Below are 16,817 nucleotides of genomic sequence, written 5' to 3'. Positions count from 1 at the left end.
CACTTCCAATGTAAGTCAATTCCCAGGCATAATGAAAACTATACAGTATATACATATTTATTACCTAACACTCTCTAGAAGAGCGACTGAAAGTAAATGATATAACACAGAAAAATAAATATACACCCTGTATTGAACTTTTTCTTGACCAAGCAACATGTTTATAAACTATTTTCTATAACTTAACAACACGTAATTGCATTTTAAATTACAAACTGCATCTAAGGAATACTCTAATCATATTGCTCTTTAATACACTTCTGTAGACAATTAAGATGAAGTAAACGTCAGTAAAATGCAGCTTTTCTTAGCCCACACATGGCTTTAAAACTTTTCCTTTCAAGTAAATCCCTGGAAATTTTGAAAGGGGCTGCCTTAACAGTCTATAAAGGTGCTGTACCTTGATATATTCCGTGTACAAGATACTGTACAAGTTGTGAAGGAGGTTTTAGTTACTATTTTATTATAGGATGTTTTCGCTCTTTGAAGATTACATTTACTTCATGAAAAATGAAGACATTAGGAAGAAGATACGGAGGTTTTAGTAAGATATTGATTATATATTCAATGGTTGAGACAAATGCCACCAAAGGCATAGAAATTATGCTTTTCCCTTTTCCCCTATGTTTGTTAAAATAATTCTCAGGGCTGTTTACAAAGTGCAGAGTTGTTCCCTTGAGGAAGTGACACATGCAGAGGTCACACTGGCACCATTCCATTGACCAGCTGCACCTTCAGCTCTTGAAGGCTGCTCATGATCTTCTTCTGGTGACCAACCAGAGTCACTCCCAGGCGCTTCAAATCCCTGCATGAAGAAAGCACACATTGGATGTATGTATTGACTCAGTTTGTAGCACACCTCAAAATTTCACGCTGGCAAAGGGAAAATGTTTTGCAGGAATTAGCCATAAGATAGTGACAATTTTAGATATTTACAGTCCAGTTTTCAAAGGTGTGTTCTAAAATTGTTCTTTGAAAAAACATATTTGCTCTCAAAGAAGAGGTACACATTCCTATGGATGACAATATTTTTTTAAATGGTACATAATGGTGAAAATGAATGTTTATGTCTTATTAATAAATATTAAGCTTAATGAGTACAGTTTCATTGAACAGTATTAAAATGTGATCCTAAAACAACACCAAACATTTTTTTTTTTTGCTAAAACAATATAAAATGCACTTTTAAGATTTTGCACCTTGCCAACTAAAGATTGAACTCTTCAAGAGACTCATCCATTCCATGCAGTGATTATACACCTTAGGCAATGGTTAGCACAATAGTGCTCTATAACAGTGTTTTGTGTTATTTTTTTACCTTAGATTCAAAATGCCAGTTTTATTTGTGTATTTATTCATTTATTTATATCAAATATTACTACATTCTTAACCCTCTAAACTAATCTGGCTATTTCCGAGCTTACATCCCAGAAATACTTGCAGTTTGTAATTTCTCTGCCCTTCCCTCTTCCTTGATATCTCCTGGACCTCTGCCAGTGGCTTAATCTCCTAATTCCTCCTCTGACTCTTCCTCCCTTGGCTGACAGAAAGTCCAGCCCTGTTCTCTCCCTTGTTCAGGTGACTGGCTGTAAGCTGGTTTATTGACATATCGGGACAATTGGGGAGCAGTGTTTACACAACATTGAGACAGGAGTTCCTCAGAACAAGAATTTCAACCACATATGTGGGTACAGAAATCAGCATTTGAATTACACAATAACCTTATTCTTACACCTTCCTGGGGATGTGCCAAGGTACCCATATGTGTGAGGTATTAAATGTAAACATTTGACATGTGAAAGAAGCTCTGAAGTAGTTGATAGGTTTAAAGTATGAATTCTCATAGTGTACATACATATATACACTCACTAAATTTTTACCTGTCATGTATACATGTATAAGGAAATGTCTGCCTGTTTTTCAGAATTCTAGGAAGTGTGTTGGAATGACCTGGCTGTTAAGCTGCTAAGGAGTAACACACACACACACACAAAAAAAAAAAAAAAAAAAAAAAAAAAAAAATGCTATTTTCTTCTTAAAATTAGTCAATTTGGCACCATGCAGATTTTAGGATATGTATATAATATAGCAGGTTTAGAAACATCCCTGACCTCTACCCACTAGATACTGTAAATAGCTTTCCTTAGTATGAAATAAAAAGGTGGGTCCAAATGCTGCCAACTGTTTCTTGAGGTATGTATGCTACTACCTCTGGCTGATAACCACTGTTCTGAGAATATATATTGACACCTAGTTCAGTCAAATGTTCTGCAGGCTAGGTAAATATGACAGTGACTCCATGTAAATAATTTTCAAAATGTAGTCAAAAGACCCTCTCAAGTAAGGTAAGGACCAACAACAGAGGTTGTCTATGACCTCTATACCACTTGTGCAACTTCACACACACTCTTTACACACATGCCTGAGCACAGAGATTTAAAAAGCAAACAAACAAACAAACAAAAAAACATAAGAAGTAGAAAGGTTTCACTCATTCCTTTCCAAGACATTTACATTATTAATTTTCTTATAGTCAAAATTATATTAACACTTAGACACATTCTCTGCCCTGCTGTTTTCTCTTCTTATTTAATTTGGGTTGTGTTTCTTCATCCATTTGTTTTGTTTCTGAAACAGCATCTCACCATGTGGCCTATAAACTCACAATTGATGCATTTTAATCATTTGGAACTCATTTCCAAGAATGGTACTTTTGAAATACATGGAAAAATGTTCATATGTCTAAATTTATAATAACTTGTATAGATTTAAAAATGCAATGGGTTTTAAATAAGATTTTATAGACTATGAGGGTAAATAATCCTCAAAATGGTGTTTGGACAAATACAAACAATCTACATATTTAGAAAATTATACCAACTAATTCTTGGGAAAATTAGCACTTAGAATTCAAAATTTCAAATGACAAATATTTCTAGCATAATAGATTTAAGAAATGACTTTGCTAAAGACATTAATCTAATAATGGAGTGTTTCACATTCAGTATCTTAACTTTAATTTTCTTAGCCATCAAAATCATTAAAGACAATGACATCATGATAGGTAAAAATGTAGTAAAGAAGACTGAAATGTGTTGGCTGCTTGTCAACCTCGGAAATAATAATCTACTAAAATAATTTCATATTTCTCATCTCCTTTATGCTTTCTGGGTTTCTTACCAGAGCTTTATGAAATGAGAGACAAACAAAATGCAACTTGCCCCTCTGATGATAGTGTTACATTTCTTTCTCACAATAAGAATATTAAACATTAATTACAAGTTCTCAGTGCACAGTATCAGGACAAAAAAAAAATGGCCGATGTGTTTTGCAAGAGAATCGTCAGCAAAACATAGATTCAAATTCAATAAAAATCCACTTGGAAACAGAGTCACTATAGGTACCACAGTAGTAGATCATTGAAAATTAAAGTACACATAAAAAGATGTTAGTTGAATTTAGTTGTATTTCTTTAGAGTGAAGTTGGCATTCTCAGGCTTGCCCACTGACTACATGATTCTATGACTTTAGTAGGGCTATTCTTTGCATTGCAGGTGATTTAACGGCTGTCTTGGCTTCTGCTGAACGGATACTAGGCCTTAAAGGACCAGACTTCTACATTAGGAAGGGAGAGTGTTCTTCAGACACCGATGAAAAATACTAGAAAAATCTTTAACTGCAATACAGAATTCATTTATTATTATTATTATTATTATTATTATTATTATTATTATTATTATTTTACTTTATGGAAAATGAGACAGTGATTTGGAGAATTTAAATCATTTGGCTAGAGAGCACATGACTAAGCAAATGAGGGAGGACTCAAACCATATACCCGTGAAATCCACACCATAATTACCCATTACCTTGGCGTGTGATTTTTGAAAAACCATTATTAAGTGCAAAAATTAGGGTTTTTTTAATAAGAAAAAGAAAACTCTGTAAATATAATCAAATATGGAAAATTCCCCCAAGATTGAATATGTTTTGTTGTTGCTTTGGCTGTAGTTTCAAAATGAATCTATATTTTAGCATAGTTTCCATTGTTGGGCAACTTTAGTTCCTCCATATTTTTTTTTTTAAATTGTGTAATGCGAATATTTACAGGTGTTTACAAACAAAGTATAGAACATAGCCAGGAGAAATTTGAGCTAGGAAATAATGAGTTTCTAGCAAAAGTATTAAATGAACTAGAAATTATATTCTAAAGTGAATATTTGTCATCTGCATAGAAAACCCCTAAGTGATACTTCTGATTCTTTTAGGTATTTTTTTTTTTAATTTAAGTAACATACGTGTTTAAGTTACATAATGCATAATTACTCAGGTTGTCAGTTGAAATAAATTTTAAAAATAACTGTTATGTTTACTCTTTATTGACATAAAATCCAGAGTGCATTGATTTTACAACTCAAATGAAAGGGACTTTTCACATGCAACAACTTTAATGGGCTATGCCTGTGTTTAGAGTCTGACTCGTTGCTCACCATGGGGAAGTATGGACCATGAACACTTGGCCGTGAAGAATAGCTGTTAAGATTAGAAGCAGCCCAGACAGGAGCGATTGAAGCAAGTAACATAGGTTATGTAGCAGGGAAATAGGGAAATAACTTAGAGGGTTGACACCTGCCTGGTTACTGTGCTTTAAAGGTTTTATAAATCCAAGAGATCTCTGTCACAAGTATTTGGGAACTAACCGGGTGGAGAAGCCTTCAAGTCGAAAAGCACAAGTATACAATGTCAATATTGTATACAATATTGCCTAGAGAAGTCCACATAAACAGATTTTAACTAAAAGTTGCCCCAATCTTCCTATTTAAAAACACATAAAATAGCTTGTCCACCTTAGTTTATTATCCAATGTAATTTGTACACTCATGCATATGACCTGAATACTGAAATTCTGTTTCACCCTCCTTTGTCGTCTATCTTCCTCTTTCCCACTTCCTTTCATTTATTACTTTCTAAGAGAAAAAATGAAATTAAAATGTGGAATTTTACACTTTAACTTTTTTAAAATAAATAATGTACATCCTTTATAGAGTTCTATGATATTTATTTAAATCTGAGTTGTTGTTCTATGACCTATGAAAGTATCATACAGAGAAAACAAATAAGTTTAATAATTTTTATAATATAAATATGAATAACACGATTTTCAGTGGAAAAGGGAAAGAATAAGAATTTATGCAATTTATCCTGTTCTCAGACTACCTGGGAGAATTAAGTTGATACTATGGAAAACTGTTTCAAGCTTAAATATCTTTTTTCCAATAGTGAAAAAAAAATGCATTAAAATATTTTAAATAGTTTTGTCTCAGACCGTTTTCTATCTCCAACAGCTTCTTTTCTGTTTCTTTTTCTTTGTGAGTATTTGTATGTATGTGTGCATAAGTGTGCACATCTACACATGTGTTCCTGTTTGCGAGCATGTGCTCAGCTGTGCAGACATATGTGGATACCAAAGACTGACATCTGGATGCCTTCCTCAATTACTTCTGTAACTTATGGACATCCACGTATTCATTCATTAACTGAAGCAGGTTCTGTCACTGAGCGTGGACCTTGTTGCTGTATATAGGCTGACTGCCCAGGGAATCACCTGGGGGTTGCCTCTCTCTGGTCCCCAGAGATGGGTTTCTAAGCGCTTTCTGCCACACCTACCTTTTATGTGGAGGTTAGGTATCAGAATGTGTGATTGCTCAGAAAGTGCATTACCCAATAAGCCACCTCCCAATCATAAGTTTCTATTTTACTTTATCTTTGATATATAAAGTAGGTAGATTAGTAGTAATAATCAGAAATATTTGAATGATTTTTTAATTTTATTGCCACGTTGTATGTAATAATGAAGCGGGTCTACTCCTTTACAGTAATTTTTGGAAAGAAACATTTTCTGATTATGAAAAAAAAAACATTGTTTTTCTTATTTCACTGTGCATCTAAGACATGCCATGTCGTGATAGGTTAGATGTATCCCCTTAACACATACTACACAAATTGCACTGTGACCACTTGTAATCTGAGCAATACGTAGGACTGATATAGTGCTCTTAAACACAGACTTACATGGCTAAGCATGACGAGAAAGGGATGTAGAAGACTCCACATTAGGTTGACAAGACGTGATGCTTCAGAAGATCTGTGAATGTAATGTGATGCCACTGCTAGGATAACCTTTCCAAACATTATTTTGTGATATTAAGTAATGAAAAATACTTAATATATTGTGATGATGAAGTAGAGGAACAAACTAAAGAATGAATAAAAAGTGTCTGATTACTTAATTACTCGTAATTACTCAGAACACAATGCTTATGTGTGTTGTGTGTGTGTGTATGTGTATGTGTGAGAGAGAGACACACAGACAGACAGAAAGACAGAGGGAAAGAGAGACAGAGACAGTGACAGAGACACAGACAGACTCATACAGAGACACAGAGAGAGAGATACTGCTCATTCTTTGCTGTGTTTTATATACCTTTTATTCCTATCAGTAAAATTAAATTCCATTACCACTACCTGGAGAAGAGAAAGGACATGAAGGACTAATAAATCTTCACTCAATTTCATGAAATTTTGCTTGTATCAATTTTATTGTGGAGTCGTGTGGTGCCATTTTTTTTCCTTGCTTATTTTAAATTCTGAATAATCACATATTTGGTTTGTGCAAAGTACATATATTTATCAGGAGAGTATTCAATTGTTTCATAGAGATAAGACCTTGTTTTTATTTTAAAAAAAAAAAACAGACTCAGAATTTTAGCTTAGTTGCGTAGAGCACAGAGAATAGCTAGCTCTCCTGTGCGTGCTCTGAGAACAAAGTAAATTATGTGTAATGACTTCCTCTACAGGTTAATGAAGGCACTTGAGTTAGTCTGCACAAATTTGGGTTCCAGATTTAGAAAGCTTTTTATTTTTAAGTCTCACAAGATACCATCCTTATAACTGTTACAAGACTATATTCAATTTTCATAAAATTGGTATAATATTTAAATTCACCAGACCTTGCTCATTTTCTGAGTAAGCAAGTTTTGACAACACTGGCCTAAAAAGAAATCTACAAAGCAGCTTTGTTTGTGCCTTTATTTGAATTCTTTGGCTTTAATTTTCTACTTGCCTCTAGCTCACAGTTTCCCTTGTCAACAGTAACTCACTGGACTTATACATGAGAGGAGATTCATGCCATTTCTTTTACAACAGTTGTTTAACTATTACTGTATAGAGTCAGTATAGCCTGGTTTGAAGACAGAAAATAGACGTCAGGCAAAAGCATCTCAAATTAAAAGCTGTTCTCATTAAATATACCTTACCTCAAGACACTCAAGTTCTTAACTTTTATTCCTCATACATGTACTGTGAAATAGTGGAAAAACAAAATGGCTCACGTGAGGGTGTTTTTTACCCAGTGTTTATAGTTATAACACTTTTCAGTGCTTTTATTTCTAAGCCTAATATACATATAAATTTTAAGCAGTAAAGTGTATCTTTATGTATAATACTTTCTGCATTTTCTTTTTTGGTTGTTTAACCACTTTTCCTAAAAATTTACATATCTATGAATGTATTGGCTTATACAAATAATGTTGTAGTACCCTTTGTAGTCTTTCATAGGATTCATACAATTGATATTTCGATATTCAGTGATGACTAGGTATTCAAGGCTATTGTCTCGCATTCAAAGAGCAAGTCCCTGAATTGTTATATTTTGTGTTATATTTTAGTAACGCACAATTTTATTTTTTTTCCCTTTCTTAAGGTCAAAGAACTTTTACAAATGATTTTTTTATAGTCCTGGACCAAACAAGCAACTGATGATTCCTCATTTTGTATTTTACTTTAAATAATATCTTGAGAAATATATCTTAATTTACCAATTACAAACACCGTGGTCATAAAAAGTCACCACAAACAACAGAATATGCTCCTAATAATTTCAAGCTCTTTAAAAAAAACAAAAAACAGAAAACAGTTTCTTTGGGGACTGATATAGCATACCCAATTTCCAATAAGGCTTATGGTAATGACTAAGGACCCCAGGACTTTGAAGTAATTTACATAAGACAACATTCCTTGACTTTACTGTCTCCAGTAAATGAATAGAAAGATGAATTGAAAGAGGCAGTTTAACAAGAGAAGAACAAATATATATAGAGTGAAGAGAACCTTAGGTGTTGAGAAAGTACAAGCATACTGAAGAGATTTTAGGAGGTTACAGAGGCAAATAGAAAAGAATTTTAAGGAATAGGAAAAGTAAAAAATATAGTACAATAATATTAAACATATTTCTATTAATTTGTGGTCACCAAGAAATAAAACAATTCACAGGAAGATAATACACACATCAAAATAAATTTTAGAAAATAAATAAATACATATATGAATATTTTTGTAACAATTACCTGTGAAGGAATAAAACTGCAACATATCTAAATAAATATATGATCATATACTCTAAATAAAAACAGAGACATTGTTTAATGCAAATAATTTTATTGTATATTTACAAGTAATCTGACATTGGGTAGAAGAAATACCTACAGTATCATTTTAATATAAAATGACAAATGACTTTAATAAATTAAAATGACCATTTTTACTGAAAATTAAATAGTAATTATGTAAAAATAGTTTTAAATCATCAGGAATATTATTTTATTATACTGTTTTAAATATAGCACAGATGATTTTCTTAAACATCAAAGAAATAACGGGCAAAACATTCAGGTCTCCAAGAAAATGTGATTTAGTAGTGACCGTGATAATGGGTTTAAGCAAACTAAGAAATCAAGCCTAGTGGTTGTGATTTTATGTCTGTTTAGTTATCAGTATGAAGGAGGGCAGTGCTGAGACTGTGATTAGTAAGTATTAATAAGTAATGGTACCCTGTTACCTTTCCTGTGGATGAGCAATGCGTTCAGTGAAGCTAGAATGCCAGAATGATAGATACGAATGTCTAGAGAACCTCTCAGTATTGATATCCCATGAAGTGATGAAGTGTAGACAGTGGGTTTAGTGACTTAGAGTATCCTATCATTTTAAAATCTTTATAACAATATTTTAACCTTTAGATTTGCAAGTCGTTTGAAGTCAGTTACCATGACTGCACAGGTTAGAACATTATTAATTTAGATGTAATCTAGATGGAACCACAGTAGGACAATAAATAATCACATATACTTCTGCTAAAATAATTACACATGAAGAGTATATAATAAAGTACAAACAACTTACAACCTTAAATAATTTAATTTTAGCTCTAGTACTTTTTATTTAATAGGATTTGATAAATTGTATCTTAAACGTGCAAACAGAAAAGGGCACAACTGGTTCCACTGAGATTGTACCAAATAACAATACATCAGAGGCAGGATCTAACATATTCTCAGACTTCAAGAATGTAAGTTGCACCATGTAGATATTAAATGAGATACCTGCCAGAAAAACTTTATTTAAGGTGTTATCTGGGTATTCAATGTAGAAAGCTGTCATGTGTGAATGTTCTTTTCTTTTATTTTTTTTCTTGTTGTCACACAGGACTAACCATACCAATTGTGCTTACAGTTTTTTTTTTTTTTATTTACATTCATATGACGTAAGTACCAGTATAAAAACTTATCAAGAAAACATCTTTTTTTTTTTTTTTTTTTTTCCACAGCACAAAATACCAGTGCTTTGCTAAGGAGCTGTGAATCCAATTATCGAAACACTCAAACTGTTTGTTTGGTGCACAGAAAGCAAAGATACTGGTGACAAGGAGCATGAACCATGCAGCTGTTAACGCAGGCTGAAAAGATGAGGCTTCTTTGAAAGCTGCCACATACGGACACAGGTAAAATGCTTTCCCTTGTTTGCATCCGCTCGGGTGTCTGAATACACTTTTCTTGACCCAACAATTATGTAAAAATGATCAGAAAAACTACTCACTCCAAGGTCACCTGAGCCACAGCGTCCATTGAACTGTATCCGTTTTCCATGAAGATCTCTGTGTACCGACCCATCTTGATTGCTTCCAGCCATTCACCTACCGATCTGTAGGCTCCAGACCCCAGAGAGCCATGTTCTGCCAACAAAGTCGAGACTCTAGAACACACAAAATGTAATTATTAGAAGTATGAACCGATGTGGTTTTTCATTTGTTCTACTAATATTCAATCAAATAACAATGAATTGTTGGGGCTACAATTAAATTACAGGGGCATTATACAATTACCAGCATGAGAAGTAATTCAAAATACAAGCGGAAAACATAAAAATAAACCTGAGAGATTTTTATTGTCAACTATGAATCTGGGCCTAAAATAGACTAATTAGTAATTTTTTTTTAAATAAAGAAAGATACTAGTCTAAGTTTTCATTGTTTATTTTTATGTCATTAAATAATATTCATTTTTTAAAGGTGTTTTTGGCTTTCTGTTTTGGGTTTTGTTTGCTTGTTTTGAGACAAGGTTTCTCTATGCAGCCTTGGCTATCCTGGACTTACTTTGTAGACCAGGCTAGCCTCATACAGAGACCCACCTGCCTCTGCCTCCCTCAGTGCTGGGATCACAGGTATGTACCACTGCTCCCTGATATTTTATAAAGTTTTAATCTCCAGCTAAGGTTTCATGTGTATCTAAAGGTTTGCTTTGAATTTCTGTATTTTTCATACATATATCAACCCAACAGGTCCACAGTAAAGTTCGTTATTTTTTTTCTACAAATTTGCCCTACTCAATTGTTTCTCAGCATAGTATATGACACAGTAGTCCTTACTCTTCCTTGTTTTCATTTTCCCTCACAGTCCCCTTAGCAAAGAGCATGATACAGACTAAAAAGCTGAATATTTGTTTAATGACATAGTTTACTGATCTCTGGCTATTAAGCAAACTGTTATAAAATGTATTAAAGATAAAATAAATAAGGGAAGAGGTGAACTTTATAGAGTTTGAGTACTCAATTACAGAATCATCACAATTATGTAAATAGCTAAATAATTTGTAAATTGTATAAAGAATACTAACATGGGGAAGAGTCCAACAGAGTTTAGAAAACAGGATTACTAAATAAAAAATTGAGATTATCAAATATTATTTATATTGTTATTGAAGTCATCATATCTTGTGGCAGTGAATAATGAGTGAGAGTGGATAATGAGCCAGGAACGAATACCTTGAAGAATTAATATTTAAGGATAGGAAGTGAATCATAAAGCTAAATCTATTCAGAACCCTAATATACTGAATTCTATAAGCCATATTTAAGAAAATACTATATACCATGTATAAGAAAGCAAAGAAAGATGATTAAGAAAAATCAATATGATTTAGAACATTAAGAACATTGTTTATAACAATCACCTTAATAACATCCTTCAAATAAACAGACAAGAGAAAGGCTTAATACTGTCCATAACCATAGGGAATTTGAAAGTAGATATTTAGGAACAGCATATGGAATAATTGCTAAGAAGACCCATTCTCCAGCTGTTAGGTTAAGAAAGTTCAAAGTACCTCAACAGAGTTTTAAGTTTCATTTCTGACATGTTGAAATGACTTTCTACCTAGTAAGTAATTGTTGCATCAAGGTCATACAATTTATGCCACTTCATCATAAGCAAACAGCTTTACTCAATTCATTTTAACAGGCAGCCAATTCATCTAGTAGAACGATTGCCTTTCTTGTAAAAAACAGACAGTGTCATCAAAGACACTGAAAGTAATAATCTAGTAAATTTTCTAATTTGGAACCATCTTGATTTTTATTAGAGGAAAAATTTCAAATTTTTTTTCTGATAAAGTGAAAAAAAACATTTTGCAGATATTGAATATTATTTTAATATATTCCTATTGAAATTCAGAAAAGCAGAAAATATGATTATTGGCTTGTACACATATTTCCACAAGATTATTCATTTGTAGGTTCTAAATCTTCAAACTGAATACTAAATGATTAACCAGATATCTCTGTAGAGAGGCAAACAAGTCCTTCCAGTCATCAATGTTCCCAAACTGAATGCCACAATGTAATTATATGTAAATGGCCTATGTTGAAATGTATTCAAAGAATTCATGTGTAATCATACTTAGACATCTGGTTAAAAAGGCACAAGTGCTTCCTCAGCCTCTAATAATCTCATTTCTCTAACTGTATGTATGCAGTGAACACATTTGAGTCCTGTTTCCTAATTCTATTTCATTGTAGCTGTGTATGTATTTTTGTGACAATAACATATTATACAATTGGGTTAGGCAAAGGAGCTTTTAGGTATTACTTATATCATTTTTTTTTATTCTAAGAGGGAAACATGAAAGATTATAATTAAGTAAACTAATGATATAAAGGTTCATATATTAATACATACATGAAGAAATTGATAAATATTTATGACATCAACCTGATCAGATATACTCAGGAACATTACTCAAGTCTGGCCTTGTACCTGCTTGATGCATTAACCAGTGTCTTCAAACTACTTGGGTTTCGTATCAGCTTGTCCAGCATGTTGACTATTTCATCAAACTTGGGCCTGCTGTTTCTGTCTTTCTGCCAGCAATCCAGCATTAATTGATAAAGAGCAGCAGGGCAATCCATGGGGCTTGGCAGACGGTAGCCTTCTTCCACTGCTTTGATCACCTGTGCAAAGCAAAAGAGAATGAGGTTCACAACACCACTAACGCAGCATAGAAGAGTCTGAAAAAATTCCTCCATCTAACTTCCAACGTTATTCTTATCTTTGTCTTAGTAACTGTTAGGACCAATGAAATGATGATGCACACAACAGATTTTATATGAAAGAGGTTTATTAGATGGAGATGGAGAGAGAGAGGAGAGAACGAGATATGATAGTGGGAAGGGAGGGGACTCCCTGACAGAGAAAGGGGTGAGAGCAAGACAGTAAGAGGGCAAGAGGCCAAGAGAGAGACACAGTGGCGGGTTGGTCCTTTTAAGGAGCAATTTAACTATGCCTGTCAGGTATGTCTACCTGGTGGACAACACCTACCAGTAACCCAAATTATTATTTTTATAAACCACAACTACTTATATTTGCTGTGAAATAAGACAAAAGATAGGAATGTACTATTACAACATTAAAAAATAGGCCTTTTGAACAAGTTGAAAAACTAACTGGTTAGCCAAAAGAATGGCAAACGCCTTTAATATAAGCACGAGGGAGGCAGAGGCAGGTGATTTCTGTGAGTTTGAGACAAGCCTGGTCTACACAGCAACTTGCAGGACAGCCAGAGCGCTGTAGAAAGACCCTGTTACAAAGCTCAAAAACAAAAAGAAAACCAAAATAAAACAAAAGCATAAATTCTGATGATTTTTACCTGTATCCTTGGTGGAGAATGCTTTATAAAACTAATTGTCATAAAATAATTCATGTCTTATTTAATTTTGCCTTTTAGAATCAAATAATGATTATATTTTCTAGCAATTTATCTGAAAATATAATATCTTTTCTCATAAAGAAGTATATACATTCATATTTTCAAAGTACTAGGATGGCAATTTTATTTCAAAGCAGACTTTTGGATGCTAAATGATGGATAAGTCAGAGGCCAAATTAGCATAACTGTGTTGTATGTCATTTAATAATGTCAAAGTCTGGCTGTTTATTACCATCATTGGATTTCTGTCAGGAATTTGAAATGAGTATCTACTGGCACAGGCATTATAGATACTTATTTTAAACACATGTATGAGCATCAATTTGTGGAGATTTAAAAAACATTTATAACATTGCTGCAGACATGAAAATATCAAAATACAAACAAATGTTTGTATTACTAACAATACAATAATCTTTTCTATCATAAAATATTTACAAATATTATAAAGGAATACATATCCCAAAAATTTATTATACATACACCTCTAAGAAATGTAATTGAATGTTTCCCCAAATAATTTATGCATTGTTTAACAAACTGTAAAATAAAATCAGCGAAGGCATTTTACAAAGATGACCTTTAAGGACTGGAGATAAAAGCCAATACCTTCTCCACAATAAAGGAGATGAAATGATTAAATGTGGTGGCAGGTGGAAAGAGGAAACTGTACATTTACAAAGCATATATGACCAGAAAATAGAGGGAAAGGATGTCAGAAATCAAGTGCATTCAAGCTCTTTACACTGAAAGGTGAGTTCTGTTATCTTGAAGAAAACACATTTTTGAAGGAAGTAACTATTATCAGGTTTAATATGAGATTTCTTTTTGTCTGAAGTGAGTGAGGACATCCAGATGACAATGGATAGGAATCTAACTGGTACAGGGGATACTTTGGAGATTCAAATGCTAGGATTCTAAGCAGTAGGTCACAACTTGACCCTTTCTAGTTGCTATCTACCAAACAAACAAAATAACACAAAACAGTTTAAGAAGCTCAAAGTACAGGCAGAAAAAGAAAAGATAAAAGTACTCGAGGACTATGAAAGTCGTCTGGAGAATAACTGGAACACTGCAGTCAAGTGATCTCAGCAACATTCTACCTTAGTTAACCTATTTATTAAAAAAAAAAAACAAAACAGAAATCAAAAGACATTTTCAACACCTATCGTATAGCTGATGTACTAAAAGCACAGGTATATTAGAAAATAAAAACAATAGATTAAAAAATTACCCTCAATTAACCCATACTCAAAATCCTCGACCCAAAATTTGACCTGCATCATAGATTTGATAGTGAGTATGTGGGGACACAGGAGGAGTTGAAGAGCAAAAAGAAAAGGGCTGTAAACCATGCAAATACAGTAGTTCTCATGTATAAAATTCTCAAAAATATATGTGAAATTTAAATTTACTTTAATCCATTGAGGATCTAGTCTTTACACTTCATTATGAAATGAATAAATTAAATAAATTCCTTGCTTTTAATGTGAATGTAAGGATTTTGTCTATATGCTTTGTGTCCTAGAGGTTCATGTGGTAGCTCTATCCTTTAATGAAACAACTGGATAGATGACTCAATACAAGGTAAATCTAGTGGAAAGAAGTTATGACAAAACAGGACAGGAGGCTACCGTAGGGGGCCTCTGAAAGACTCTACCTAGCAGTGTATCAAAGCAGATACTGAGACTCATAACCAAACCTTGGGCAGAGTGCAGGGATTCATATGAAAGAAGGGGGAATTAGTAAGACCTGGAGAGAACGGGAGCGCCACAAGGACAAATATATCTGAGCACAGGGGTCTTTTTTGAGACTGTTTCTTCAATTAAGGACCATGTATGGATATAACCTAGAAATCCTGCTCAGAGGTAGCCCATGCAGCTTATCATCCAAGGGGGTTTCTGCTTCTCTATTTTAAAAAAAATCTTAATCAATCCATGTACGGATATGGTTAGAGGAAAAAAGAACCACTACTTGCCCATGTCTGTCTATTCATTATTTGCATAGCTTAGGTTGCCATAGCTCACCAGTTGGGGCATATACCCCGAAATGCACCTGAGGTGTAGTTTTGGCTGGACAGTGTTAATTGCTTGTGTGATATTGTGGCTGCAAACAAAGAAAATGAGATGCAAACTAATAGTATCCTGATGGCATGTACAGGAAAGCAGTGCTATAGCCTTAGGGTACAAGAACTAAATGGAAAAAGAAAACTTCAAGTAAGTACACTGTAGAGTTATGATTGTTCATTACATTTGATTTACAAGCAAGCAGTGAGACAGTAGTTGGTTAATGGTTACTGACACTATAGCGCAGTCGTTTTTAACCTTCCTAATGCTGTGACACTTTAACACATCTACAAATGTGATGGTTAACCAAACCATAAATTATTTTCTTTGTTAGTTCATAACTGTAATTTTGTTACTCTTATGAGTTATAATGTAAATATTTGACATGCATAATATCTGATATGCGATGCCTGTGAAATGGTCATGTGACACCAAAGAAGTTGAGAACCCACAGGTTTTAAAAGTGTTTGACCCCGCAGCTTGAGAACTGCTGCTCTAGAGGATCAATACATCCCATCTTCTTTTAAAATCTTAAGAGAAAAAATATCAAATTTCAATATGATCCAAACTTCAAGAGAGTGTACTGAATATTAATGATGGAAATGATCAAAGTCTATAGTTCTGTCTCTTGCATCATACTGTAAGCTTTTGAATTTGGATAGAAAATCATTTGGTGTTTTCTTTCATGTTAATATTATATATTTCTCGACGTTAATTATATGTTTTATTATAAGAAGGATATTTACTTTTCCTACCAATTGAAATCACAATATAACATCTTATATTTCAAGGATTTTCCTTTCAGCATTCATTCTCAGATGATTGTTTCTTCGTCATCTTTGAGAATGATACTGACATAAATGGGGTAGACTGCTGTATAGCTAAAACTATTTAGCAAGGGACTTGCTTTTTTTTTCTTTTCTAACCTATAACTTTCCTTTACCCCAACTAACTTTTACCTCTTCCATAAAAGTTACTTCCATAGCAACAAATGCACCACAAGGTAAACAAAGTATTTAGTATTTTCCAAGTAACTGTCATTTTCACAATTTTAAAATAGTTAAAGGAGCCTGCATTCAGCCAACAAAGCGTTCCATTCTCAACTTGAAGGCAAAAGACTATCTCTGTACTTACATCCTGATTGGTCATCTCCCAGTAGGGTCTCTCACCGTAAGACACAACTTCCCACATTACAATTCCATAGCTCCAGACATCACTGGCAGAGGTGAATTTCCGAAAAGCGATTGCTTCTGGGGCAGTCCATCTGATTGGAATTTTGCCTCCCTAAAATTAAACACACACACACACACACACACATACACATCTCTTTAATATATATATATATATATATATATATATATATATATATATATATATA

The 16,817-nt window shown here is 33.4% G+C and overlaps 1 protein-coding gene across 1 annotated transcript in view; it reads right to left on the bottom strand.

The window, feature by feature from the left end:
* Positions 1–361: 361 nt before the first annotated feature.
* The window catches only part of Epha5 (EPH receptor A5), a 324,424-nt gene continuing 307,968 nt past the window's right edge, over positions 362–16,817 (bottom strand). Inside the window, exons 12-15 of the mRNA XM_055629171.1 lie at positions 16,574–16,723; positions 12,425–12,618; positions 9,931–10,086; positions 362–805 (exon numbers count right to left, since the gene is read on the bottom strand). Coding sequence (XP_055485146.1) covers positions 700–805; positions 9,931–10,086; positions 12,425–12,618; positions 16,574–16,723 — 606 coding nt within the window. The 3' untranslated portion in view covers positions 362–699. The remainder of the gene's footprint in view (positions 806–9,930; positions 10,087–12,424; positions 12,619–16,573; positions 16,724–16,817) is intronic.

This window comes from Psammomys obesus, unplaced genomic scaffold (assembly GCF_907164565.1).
Source record: "Psammomys obesus unplaced genomic scaffold, mPsaObe1.curated_primary_1811, whole genome shotgun sequence".
Taxonomy (NCBI): domain Eukaryota; kingdom Metazoa; phylum Chordata; class Mammalia; order Rodentia; family Muridae; genus Psammomys; species Psammomys obesus.
This window is presented reverse-complemented; position numbering and strand designations above follow the sequence as displayed.